Below are 13,329 nucleotides of genomic sequence, written 5' to 3'. Positions count from 1 at the left end.
AGGGGGTTTTGGGAGGGGAAACCAGGAAAGGGGATAACATTTGAAATGTAAATAAAGAAAATATCTAACAAAAAAGGAAAAAATGAGGACCATTAAAAAAAGAATTCATTATAAGGGCTTGTCTAGGGTGAGACAACTCAGGCAGTCAGTCTGGGCACACATTTTTAAGAGGGTACCAAAAATATTAATGAGCAAGAAAAATTTTAATACAATATTTTAGAAAATCAACCCTCTCATCATGAAGGACAGTTTTTTTAAAAAAAAAAAATTAATGCTAAGTGTGATGATCTCATCACTAGGGAAATCTAAACAGGGCTAGCCTGCTCCAGCCAGTCTAGCCCAATCAGTGAGCTCCTGGCTAATGGCAGACCTTATCCCAAATGAGGTGGATGCCATTCCTGAAGATGACACTTGAAGTTGCCATCTAGTCTCCACGTTTGTACACACACACACACACACACACACACACACACATACACACACGACAACACTATATTCAATTCCCACACCCCCTCAAAAAAAAACATGTTAAAAAGTAGGGATCTGGTTACCTTTTAAAAGACTCTGCATGAAAGAGTATATGCTGTTTGTCTCCTTGGCTTATTTTGCCTTACAGTGTTTCCTTCAGCAGCATTTTATTGCAAATGTTTGGCTTTTGTTCTCTTCTATAGCTGAATAATAATGGAGTTTTTATTTGCCACATTTTCTCTACCCATTCTTCTATTGATAGAAATCTCGTCTGGCTGTTGGGAATAATGTAGCAAGAAGTATTAATGTAGCTATCTCATTGATGTGGTGATTAATTCCCTTTTGGCTGTTCCAAGAAGTGTTACAGCTGTGTCATCTGGTAGATTTAGTTTTCGTCTTTTGAGGAATCTTGATATTGTATTTCATTATGACTGTGCTGACTTCCATTCCCATCAACAGTGTTTAAAAATCCCCCCCTTTCCAGGTACTTGTTAGAATGTTATATTGTGCCTGTTTATTTTTAGTAGTGTTTTGGTATTTAAGTTAAATTTGAAATGATTTCTCAGTATCAGTGGGGAGGTAGAGAGTTATGTGTGCTAAGGCTTATGTTTAAATGTCAGAGGTCAACTCTTGGGACCTGGTTTTGTCCTTCTTTCTGCCTTGGGTGCTGGGGATCAAACTCAGATCCTGAGGCTTAGGCTGTAAGTGCTTTCCCCTGCTGATCTGTCCTGCTTCCCTGTGTATGTTTGTTTTGAGACAAGGATTCATGTAGCCAAGGCTGGCCGTGAACTCTCAATCCTCCTGTCTCTGTCTCCTGAGTCCTGGGATTATAGGTGTGTGTCACCAAGTCCACATTTCTATTTAAAAAATATTTTTATCTTTATTTATTTATTCATTCATGATGTGTGCGTATGTGTACTTCTGTGTATATATGGAGGTCAGAGGACAACTTGTGGGAATTGGTTCTCTCCTTGTCTGTCCTTGAGATTGAACTCGGTTTATCAGACTTGGTGGCAAGTTACCTTTACCATCTTGCTAGCCCCTAACTCTTTCTTTTCAACTTTAGCCATTCTAACAGGGAAAGGACGATACTTTGTTGTGTGTTTTTAAATTTTTAAATTATGTTTTCTCATTACTGGTCAATGTGCAGAGAATAAGTGTTGGTGGAATGCTTAGCCACAGATAAGCCCACCAAGGCTTAAGGACTGTTGCAAAAGAGGGGAGAGAAAGATAAGATCCCTTTACAGCTGAGCCATTTTGGCTGCCCTAACTTAGTGTTCTTTTGTTTATTTCTTTGTGTCACTGTCACACATGTATCATATGCTTTGTTCTTGTACACCCCTTCAATCTTTGTTATTCATTTCATTATGCCCCCCTTCCCCTAATATTGTCCCCCTTCTATCTACCTCCCCCCCCCACAAACACATAAGTCATGTCATTTTGCTTAACAGTGATCTCAGTTCCATCTATTCCCTTGGGAATATCATAATTTTATTTATCTCTTTAGCTGAATAAAGTTCCATTCATATGTGTACGTGCATATGTGAGAGCCAGACGTCAATGCTGAGTGTATCCCTCTATCACTTCCCACCTCATTTGGTCTGTCTTTTCTCTATGCATATAATGTGTGCATGTCTGGTACCAAAGGACAGTTGAAAGGAGTTGGTTTTTTCCTACCACATGGACCCCGGGGATCAAATTTGGGTCATTAAGCTTGATGGCAAGCACCTTTATCCAGTGAGCCACCTCACTGACCTTCCATCTTCTCTGAGAAAAGGTCACTGAATCTAGAGCTTGTTGTTTAAGCTAGACTGGCTGGCCAGTGAGCCCTAGTCTCTGCTATTCTCTATTCCCTTACCCCCAGTGCTGAGGTTGCAGACCTCTGCTGCCACCTAGCTCTTATGTGGGTACTGTGGATCCACACATAGGTCCTGATGCAGAGTTATCACCCGTGCCCTATGTCACATTTTTAAACCATATCTTGATAAACATCTAGACTGCTTCTACTTCCTAGCTCTTGTGACTAAAGCAACAGTAAGCATGGATGTACATATAGCTCTGTACTATGGGTATATTATAACCCAGTGGGTATAGTTGAGTCATATGGTAGTTCTGTTTTTAATTTTTTTTTTTTTGAGAAACTTCCACATTGATTTCCACAGTAGCTTTAAAGAAGATTTATTTTTATTTTATGTATATGAGTGTTTGCTTATGTGTATGTGTGTGCACAATGTCTGTGCCTGGTGCCCAAAAAAGCTAGAAAAGGGTGTGGGATCCTGTGGAACTTGAATTACAGATGGTCGTGAGTTGCCATGTGGGTTCTGGGAACCTTACTCAGATCTTTGGCAAGAGCAGACAGCACTCTTAAATACTGAGCCATCTCTCCAGCCCTGGAAATATTTTCTAAGAAGTTGATCATTCAGTGATTTTTATTCCATGAGCATTGTAGGGAGTAGGGATGCAAAGCAAATGGCCTCACTATTGCTAAGTTAATTTGACAGGACTGTTATTATCGATGTAGTGTCTACCTTCATTAAACTACTCACAGAAATGAATTAAAAATGTATAACAACTAAGCCAGGAGTGGTGATAAATGTCTATAATCCTAGCACTTGGGAGGTAGAGACAAGAGGAACAGGAATTTAAAGTCATCTATCCTTGGCTACATAGTAAGTTTGAGGCCAGCCTGGGCTACTTGAGAGTCTGTCTCAATAAAACAAAACTAAAATAGTAAAAATATATATATAAGACAATTGAATGTGAGAGCTAAAACTATAGAATTTTTAGAAGATACATTTAAAGTCTTCACAATGTTGTGTTAAGCAAAGTCGTCTTTAATATAGTTATCAAAAGCCCAAAGGAAAAAAAAAAGAAAAGTAACACTAAAGTCAGGACAAAACAAAAAAACAGAAAGTGAAAAGACAGCTCATGGCCTAGGAGAGGATATTTGTAAATCATTTGTAAAGCCTTTGTATCCAGTGGCCAGTCACAAAAGACTATAGTCGCAGTCAGATGAGGCGGCACACATCTGTAACCTCACTTCAGTGCTGAGAGCAGGGACAGGCAGATCCCAAGGGCTCACTCACCAGCCACCTAGTCACTTACTGAGCTCCAGGTTGAGTGATGCCCTGTCTCAAAAATTAAAATGGAAAGCTATTGAGTAAGACATCCCAACATCACCCTCTGCCCCTACATGTGCCTGTATGGGCAAGTGCCCCGTACACACAAATGGGGGGGATATTAAATAATTCTTTTTATAGCAAATGTTCAGAATAGACAAGTCTATAGAAACAGAAAGGTCTGTGGCTGTCTAGAGCGACTATGGGCTTGAGTAAAATACAAAGTATGGCCATTAAGAGGTGCATGGAATCTTACTGGGCTAATGAAAATATTCCGAAGATGCTGGTAGGGGTAAGTGCTTGCTCTGAATATACTAACAACCACTGAGCTGTATAAATGGTGAACTAAATTGTATCCAATAATGTTTCAATAAAACTATGGAGAAAACATGGGAACTTTTACATGAGACAAAGCACAGTAAACAATTTCACCCACAGAAACCATTTGCAGTAAATATTACAATGACTGTTTTCCTCAGTCTGTAATCAAGCCCTGGAAAGCAACAAATGTTGCAGTTGGAAAACTAACAGAAAATGAGAAATAGCATTAACGTGTTCATGCATTGTGAGGTGATGTTACCTCCTCCATGAAAATAGAAGTATGAACTGGATGGGGTGGCACAGGCCTTTAATCCTAACAATTGGGAGGTGGAGGCAGGCAGATCTCTGAGTGCAAGGCCAATCTGGTCTTCATAGCAAGTTCCAGGACAGCCAGGACTACGTAGAAAGACCATGTCATGAGAGGTGGTATTTGAGGTCAGTTTGAGCTACACAGAAACAACCTGTCTAAAACCTGTAACAATGTACATAGAAATACACAAATCTCTGTGTGTATATACACATACATACATACATATATACTTACATATGTATGTAAAAACATTTGAGGATTTCATAGACACAGTATATTTTGATCATATTCAGCCCATTACCCTACTCTAACTCCTTCTGGACTCTCAACATATCCCCCTCCCAATTCCCTTGTTCTCTTTTTAAAAATAACTCACTGAGTCCAATTCCTGCTGCCTGTATGCTCATGGGGTGGGCAGTGCATCCCACGGCAGTACAGGCGACCACCAGCAGCCACACCCCTAAAGAAACACTTTTTGTATTTCAAACTGGGAAAAATAACAAAAGTTTGATAATGCATTGCTGAAAATATAGGGACAAAAGAAATGTAAAATGTTGGTATAAATTGAGCACTAATCTATATAAGTCAATAACATCCATTTGGAGGTAAATTTAACAATGTAGATTAAAAATTTAGATGTATGCATGCTTGGTGATCCAGAATTACATGCCTCAATTAAAACTATTTTATGTGTACTGAGTATTTTACCTGTATGTATGTCTACACCACTTTTGTTGCCTGAGCTCACAACAGTCAAAAGAGAGCATCAGATCTCCTAGAACTGGAGTTAAAGATGAGTCTGAACTACAAATAGGTGTTATGACTTGAACTTGGTCTTCTGGAAGAGCAGCCAGTTTTCTTAACCATTGAGCCGTCTCTTCAGCTCCCATTCCACAGATTTTTATCCTGCAGCTCACTTCCATACATAAAATGACATAAAAAAATGATTACTGTAATATTTTAACATCAAAACAAAAAATATTCTAAAAGTCATCAGAAGAGAAGTGGATAAGTTATTTATAATATAATATCCATAAAATGGAGCACTATATACTGTAATGTATTGATAATGGAAAATCTTGACAGTATGCTGTTTTTCAGCAGCTTTCTGGAGATAATCCACATAATTTTATCTATTTAAATGATACAATTTATAAGGCTGTAGAGATAGCTTAGTGGTTAAAAGCACTTGTTGCTCTTGCAGGGGACCCAGGCTTGGTTCCCAGCACCTACATGGTAGATAAGAAACTTTTGTAATTGTTGGGTGTAGAGGTACACACCTTTAATCTCAGAACCTGGGAGTCAGAGGCAGGCAGATCTCTGTGAGTTTGAGGAGGCCAGCCTGGTTTATATGCTGTGTTCCAGGATAACCAGGTTACATAATGAGACTATGTCTCAAAAATCAAAATAGATTTAAAATGGTTAAGATTTATGTTAAGTGTATTTTACTAAAATTAAAAAATAGAAAATAGTTAAAGTTATTTCCATTTTCCCTCAAAATGGGAACTTCCTATCTTCTGAAAATTTATCCTCAAAATGTACTTAAAGGAAACTCAATAATTCAAAAAAATACAAATTATGACATATCAAAATCCTTCTGTAAGTCCAGTCCCAGAAGACCAGTCAGATAGGTGGATTTCTGAGTTTGAAGCCAGCCTAGTGTACAGAGTGAGTTCCGGGAAGGCCAGAGCTACACAGAGAAACCCTGTCTCAAAACAAACAAACAAACAAACAAACAAACGAAAGAAAGAAAAGAACAGGCTTCTTAGAGTAACAGCAAAACATGACAAAATAAAGAAGCAAACATCATCACGTCAAAGTTGGACAGGACAACCCAACCGGAGAAGAAGAGTCCCAAGAACAGGTACAAGAGTCTGAGACCCACTTGTTCTCATAGTAGGAATAGCTACACTACATATGCAGAAGACCTGGTGTAGGCTCTGTGCCTGCTGCTTCAGTCTCTGTGAGCTCACATGTACCTTGCTGAGTTGATTCAGAGGGATCCTGTTCTCCTGGGCCTATCTCCTCTGGCAAACATGTGGGGAAAACACTCAGTACACATAAACCCAAAATAGATCTCCTTTTTTTAAAAGTATAGACAGCTCAGTGAGTTTTGGGTGGTTTGTTTTCAGACTCACGCAGCTGTCACTGCCATCTAAATCTGGAGCGTTTTCTTTGTCTTCTCCCAAAGAAACTGCACTTTTTAGTATCCCTGTTTAGCTCCACCCCTGCTGTCTGATCCTAGCCAACCTGTGATGTGCTTTGTTTCTCGATTTGCCTAGCATTTCCTTGAATTGAATTGCGCCATAGACTATGAATTTCTTTGCATCTTCCTCCACTTAGCATAACATATGTGATATTTATCTGTGTGTAAAGGTTTCTCTCTCCTTCGTTTTCTTTTTGGCCTTAAAAAAAAAAGAATAATATTGTACTGTATGTATATACTCTCTTACTTATCTGCTCATGAGTTTATGGCTCTCATGACTGATGTCTCAATAAATATCCATCCATGTGCAAGTTTTGCTTTCATTTCTCTTTGAGCAAGACCTAGGAGGGGAAGTGCGGGACCCTATGTAACTAGTTTAACCTTTTGAGGAACTTCAGTTGGTTTTCCAAGCAGCTGCCCTATTGTATCAACAGTGGTCGAAGAGCATTTCACAGTCTTTGTGTCTTTCCCAAATCTTGTTATTGGCTTTTTTAAAAAATCTGTTTTCCAGTGCTGGCAATCAAGCCCAGGACCACTTGCATGCTAGACAGGTATCCTTCCAGTGAGGTGTATCTTATGCTCTTGTTTCTGCCCTTTTTTTCTTGTAGGTCGTGGAAAGTGGTATCTCACTGTGATTTTTTTCTTTGCATTTCCCCAGTGGCTAAAGATTTCTGAGTGTTTTGTTTTTTTAATATATATTTTTGGCAGTTTTCTTTGGAGTTATGATCTCATATATTCCCAGCTGGCTTCCAACTCTCTCCCTATCCCAGAATGACCTTGAATTTGTGATCTGCAGCCTTCATCTCCCGAGTTCTGGGATTGCTGGCATGCACCAGTCAATCAGGGTGTGAGGTGCTGAGGATTGGACCCAAGGCTTTGTGCATGCTAGGCTAGCACTCTCCCTGAGCTACTTTTCCTACTCCTTTATTTTGGTCATCTGCAAGTCTTTAGATATTTACAGGTTAACATAAGATTCAGCTCTTATGCACATCTTTAACTGGGTTGACATTTTACTTTTGAGACTTTAGCATTCTTCTGTATATCTGATAGAAGGCTCAATGTCAACTATAGGAGTTTAAGAATTCCCCGCTTTCTGTTTGTTCTCTTTGATGCCAGTGTGTATGTCTCTGTGTTCAGGAGTGTTGCTAGACATCAAATCCAGGACTTCATACAAGCTGCTGAGTGTTCTCCTGCTCAGCCACATCCCCAATTCCCCCTCCCCTCCTCCCCCTCCTCCTCAGTTTCTTCCTCTGCCTCCTTCTGTATTTTTGAGACATGGTCTTACTATGTAGCTCTGCTCTTCTGGCACTCACTCTGTAGACCAGGCTGGCCTCAAACTCACAAAGTTCCACCTGCGTGTGCTTCCCAAAGGCTGGGACTAAAGGTGTATGCTGTCACACTTGGCTCAATAGTATCTTCTGAAGTATAATCAAGTACATATTTTGTGGCTTTTGATTTGGGTTCTGAGATAACATTACTAGGCAGAACTAGTGAGGTATAGAATGTTTATTTGCTAATGAGATTAAACAACGAGAAGGACATATATTGGTGCTTGCTTATATATTTATAGAGAGACTCTGGTAAGTTATATGATACATTGATAGCAAGAAAAATTAAATTGGGGCTAGAGAGAAACATTTAAATTGGGGGTCTGCAGTTAAGAAAATGTACTGATTTTGCAGAGGTACTGGGTTTTGTTACCTGTACCTGTATCAGGTGGCTCACAGCCACCTATGACTCCAGTCCATCTACAGTTCTGGCTTCCATGGGCAGCCCTGCAGTGAACATGTGTGTACATAAATACATGCACACACACACATGCATACATGCATGCATGCATGCACACATAATGAAAAACTAAATCTTAGAAAATGAAGTCTCATTTGCCAGGAAATTTGATAGACTGAATATTATTATGTTAAGGAAAACAAGCCAAACTTAGAACGAGAGATGCTTAACTGTTTTCTTTTATACATGGAACCTACCTTCTAAATACTTGTGCATATATGTACGTGTTTGTGTATAGGTCATAAAATAGCAGAGGGATCTGAAGGGACTGATGAGCGGAAGAGGAAACTCCCTGGGGAAAGGAAAGGACTTGGTCAGTCTGAGAAACAGGAAGCACAGGGAAGGGTAGAAAGGGAGGGAAATAGACAGGTTTGAAATTATCACAAAGAAGGCCCATTACTTTATATGCTGTCCTTAAGGCAAAGGGCCCTGCTTCAGAAATTGACCCTAATAACAATTTTCCCCATCTAGAAGAACTGAAGAGAGGACTGTAGAGCTGGCTCAGGGGTTAAGAGCAATTGATGCTCTTGCAGAGGATTCAGGTTTGGTTTCCAGCTCTCACATGGTAGTTCACAACCCTGTGCAACTCTAATTTCTGGGGACATGACACCCCTTTCTGACCGCTGCAGGCACAAGGCACACATGTGGTGCATGTATGTACACACAAGTAAAAAACTCCCATACAAACACAAAAATTAAATCTAAAAAATATTTTAAAAAGAAAGAACCGGGGCATATGAAAGACAGGAAAGATGATCCGTTGTACCTTTTAATGTTATTTCATTTTTACTCAAATGAGTGCATTGTATCATATATAATACCAACGAGTGTTATAATGAAGTGGTTAAGACTAAACCTAGCTGGCCGTGGTTGCTCATACCTTTAATACCAGCACTCAGGAGGAAGACTGATTTCTGAGTTCAAGACAGTGAGTTCTAGGAAAGCCAGGGCTATATAGAGAAATCCTATCTCAAACAAACAAACAAACAAACAAAACAAAACAAAAAACAAAAACAAGACTAAACCTAGAATTCAGCTAGCACACTGAGCAAATTTCTAAACATGTCCTCAAAAAGGCAAGATAGTTTTAATTGGATAAGATGATATGTATGTATATATGGTAGAAAAGGTCCAATAGTGCAAAAGCACAACAGACTGGGTGCATAGCTTATAAACATTACCTGGTATTTTAAAAAACCATCTACCTTGTTTTTGAGACAAGATCTCTCAGTAGTCTGAGTTTCAGCCAGCGCTAGACTCACACTGGCCAGTGAGGCCCAGGGATCTGCCTGGTTTGACTTTCCAGAACTGAATTGCAAATGTGTCAACCCACTTTACATTTTTTCCCTGGATTCTGGGAGTTGAACTCAGGTGCCTTGCCAACCAAAGCTGTCTCTGCAGTCCTTTAGATGCATTTTGATTTAATGTTGTCTGCTCACAGTGTGTTTGTTGGGCCACAGCTCCAATGTAAGTTGAGCATCTCTACACTAGTGAGGAAGATGGATAAGCAAACCAGTTAGAGGAAAATAATGAGGAGTGGGGATGAGAAACACACAGGCTGTGTGACTACAGACAAAGGACTTCAATTGTCCTGTGCTCCTGTGCTTGCTTCTCTTTGTTTCTGTGAACTGATATTCTGGTCTATTTCTGCAGACTATGCTGTCCTCCAAACTCTGCTAAGAAGCTTCTAGGTGACCCTTTCGTCCTGAGAGAAGCTGTGCCTGTGGATTTGTTTCCCCACACCCCGCACTGTGAGTTGGTACTCCTCTTCACTCGGTAAGACCAGGAGGCTGCAGGCTGATAAGGCTGAAGTTTCCGAGACATCCAGGTTGCCATGGGATACCATGGAAGCATCATGAAAAAGACCAATTTTGAATCCTGGCAAAAAGAACTTGGCTGGCCTCCTTCTCTGAGGCAGATTGAACTGTAGCTGGTCCTATTCCTTTGGGGTTATCCATATTTCCCTAGCTTTGACTGCTCCTAACTCCTTGAACCTGAATTTGTGTTGCTCCATTCTTTTGCTGTCTATACATTATTCAATATACAGTCTTTTCCCTGCCATGGGATCCTCCTTTTGTTGTGGGGACAACTGCTTTTTGAGCAGCTGGCAATATTTCATATTCACCAGGATCTGTATATTTCCTCCGAGATTTTACCATTTGAATTTTTTGTTTTTGTTTTTGTTGTTTTGTTTTGTTTTGAGACAGGGTCTCACATAGTGCACACTAGCCTTGCACTCACAATGTGTAACTGATGTTGACTTCGAACTTGTAGTCCTTCTGCCTACACTTCGTGAGTGCTGGGATTACAGGCATGTGCCACCACACATGGCTTTATGCAGTGATGGGTATCAAAGCCAAGGAAGGATGTGTGTGAGGGAAAATTGTTTACTAACAGCCCTAGCCCCTTGCAGATATTTTTAGGAAGTAGAACCAAATTGAGCTTTTTACAAAGCAGTATAAGAGGTTAGGGAGATGGCTAACTGGATCAAGTGCTTATTGTGCATACACAAGAAGCTGAGTCTGGATGTCCAGCACATACTAACAGGACATAGTGGTACCTGCCTGTTGTTGTGCTGAGAAGTGTATACAGGGAGATCCTGAGGGCTTTCCTGGACAGTCAGTTTAGCTAATAGGGGTTCAGTGAGAGAGTCCGTCTCAAAAAAATGTTGAAAAACAATAGACACCTGATATCAACATCTGTTGTACACAAGTATAATCACATACTACACACATGCAATGTAGACAAAGTTATATAATGATTACAGAGTTGTTTGGCTTTCTAGACTTTGACACTTCTAGAATGTCCTTTCAGGATGTGGTTATCTCTGGGGATGGAGAGATGGCTCAGCAGTCACAAGCATATATTTAATGCTCTTGCAAAGGACCCGAGTTTGAGTCCTAGCATCTATGTCAAGTGATGGATAGCCATCATAACTGCCTATAACTCTAGTTTCAGGGGATCTGATAACCCTCTTCTGACCTCCGTGGACATGGTACTTATATGCACAAACCCATATTCACACACATGCAAATACACATAATTGAAAAATAATTTTAAAACAACTTAAAGAGAAAATGTGGTTATCTCTAGGAGCAATAACACCATTCATCTCTTACCTGTAGAAGGAGAATTAGTCATTAGAGATACCCCGAAGAGTTAAGAAACTCTGAAAGGAAGGACTGGATACTTAGGTTGTCCTGTGTATGTATTATAATAAAGTGGATGTTGAAATTAACTATATTCACTGTCTCTAGTCCATGATTTCTTTTTAATTCTGGAGTTGTCCTTGAGTACTTGTCTAACATTGTCTTCTGAATACTCTAATGATCTGAAGACATTGAAGTTATGTGTGTTCCCAGAATTACAAAATAATAATGAGGTCGGCAGGAAGTCTAAATTATGCTCCTAAAGCAGACTGCTTCTCAGAGGAAGCAGTTAGTGCTCATAAAAAAATGTCATATGTGTATATTTTTGAGATTGGGTCTGTCTTAGTGTTTTATTGCTGTGAAGAGACACCGTGGCAAAGGCTACTGTTATTGTTACTACTTAATTTGGGGCTCGCTTACAGTTTTCAGAGGGTGAGTCCAACATCATGGGAGGGAGTGTGGAGGCACAAAGCAAGGCATGGCGCCAGAGCAGTAGCTGATTACTGCTGATCAGCAGGCAGCAGGCAGAGACGCTCTGGCTCTGTCCTGGGTGTTTTAAACCTCAAATTCCACTCCCGGTGACACACTTCCTCCAACAAGGCCACACACCTCTTAATCTAAGCATGAAAATATTTGAGCCTATGTGGACCATTCTCATGCAAACCACTACTTTGAGCTTCTGACCATTCTGTCTCTATCTTCTGAGTTCAGCCTCAATTACAGGTGTGTACAACCAATTGAACCCAGGACTTTTTGCCCATGCTAAGCAAACACTCTACCAATAGAGGTATATTTTAAGACAGTTTTTATTGGTGTTTTGGAACAAGGTCTCACAAAGCCCTGGCTGGTTTCAAATTCCTTATGTAGCTGAGGCTGGTGGTCTTTACCCCTTAAATGCTGGTTATTACAGATATGTGCCACAATTCCAAGCTAATGTTGTACATTGCTTTTGGACATAGGTGCAGCAACAAGAAGAGACATGGAGGTTCAATAACACAGCATGCTATACAGTCACAGTGCTAGAATAGGAGGTATGCTACAGGTCTATATAGGGAAGATACCAGAATGTCAGAAGGCAGAAGGAAAGGGAAAGGGAAAAGTTTGGGTAATGTGCTTTATAGTGTATTCCTTGGGAAAGACAGGGAAGGGACAAAAGCTTATGATTAACTAGTTGGGGCAGTTTTTTTTTTTTCAGGCTTTGAGCTATGGGAGTGGTCCCTAGTTGTCTGCCACCTGGCCCTGGGATGCTAAAGGTAGAGGAGTACTGCCTTTCTGGGTATTCAGGGAAGTTACAGGAAGTATGATCTGTAGTGGTTATTTTAGTCTTTAGAGACATTGCTGTTGTTTAGATCTGGAAACATTCCCTAAAGGCCCACATGTCAAAAGCTTGCTCTCAGTCTGTCATGGGACTTTTAGGTGGTAGGGTCTCGTGGAAGGATGTTAGATAAGTGGAGGGGATATAGGGATGTGGCCCTTTCTTCTGTCTCTCTTTACTTCCACCTATTGTGAGGTCCTAAGCTTTTCTCCACCTCGTGCTCCCTTGTCCTTATGATCTGACTTGCTATCAGCTCAAAAGCAATGGGTTAAATGTTTTTGGACCAGAAATGTGAACCAAAACAAACTTTCTTCAAGTTGCTTATCTTAAGCATCATGCGTCAGTGATGGGAAAGCTGACTAATAGATAGCCTAGAGCTCAACCCTTGCTGTCTCTAAGAATGGACCAGCTCTAGGGGATTGGGTAGCTGGGGGGGGGCAGAGTCTTTAGCCAGAAGGTGATCAAGATGTCAGAACAGCACAGAAATAGACACACTACGCAGGACAGAACATACTTATTTTAAAATATTAGAAGGTAGCTGGGTTTTGAGGTTCATACCTGTAATCCCAATATTTGAAAGACCGATGCAACAGACTGGCTATGAGTTCAAGACTAGTCTAGACTACATACAGATTCATTGTTTTGGGAAAAGG

At 40.3% G+C, this 13,329-nt stretch overlaps 1 protein-coding gene across 1 annotated transcript in view; it reads left to right on the top strand.

The window, feature by feature from the left end:
- Positions 1-11,455, top strand: part of Trmt2b (tRNA methyltransferase 2 homolog B) — a 55,674-nt gene extending 44,219 nt beyond the window's left edge. Inside the window, exon 13 of the mRNA XM_031367954.1 lies at positions 9,866-11,455. Coding sequence (XP_031223814.1) covers positions 9,866-9,992 — 127 coding nt within the window. The 3' untranslated portion in view covers positions 9,993-11,455. The remainder of the gene's footprint in view (positions 1-9,865) is intronic.
- Positions 11,456-13,329: the final 1,874 nt, after the last annotated feature.

Source organism: Mastomys coucha, chromosome X, assembly GCF_008632895.1.
Source record: "Mastomys coucha isolate ucsf_1 chromosome X, UCSF_Mcou_1, whole genome shotgun sequence".
Lineage (NCBI taxonomy): Eukaryota > Metazoa > Chordata > Mammalia > Rodentia > Muridae > Mastomys > Mastomys coucha.
This window is presented reverse-complemented; position numbering and strand designations above follow the sequence as displayed.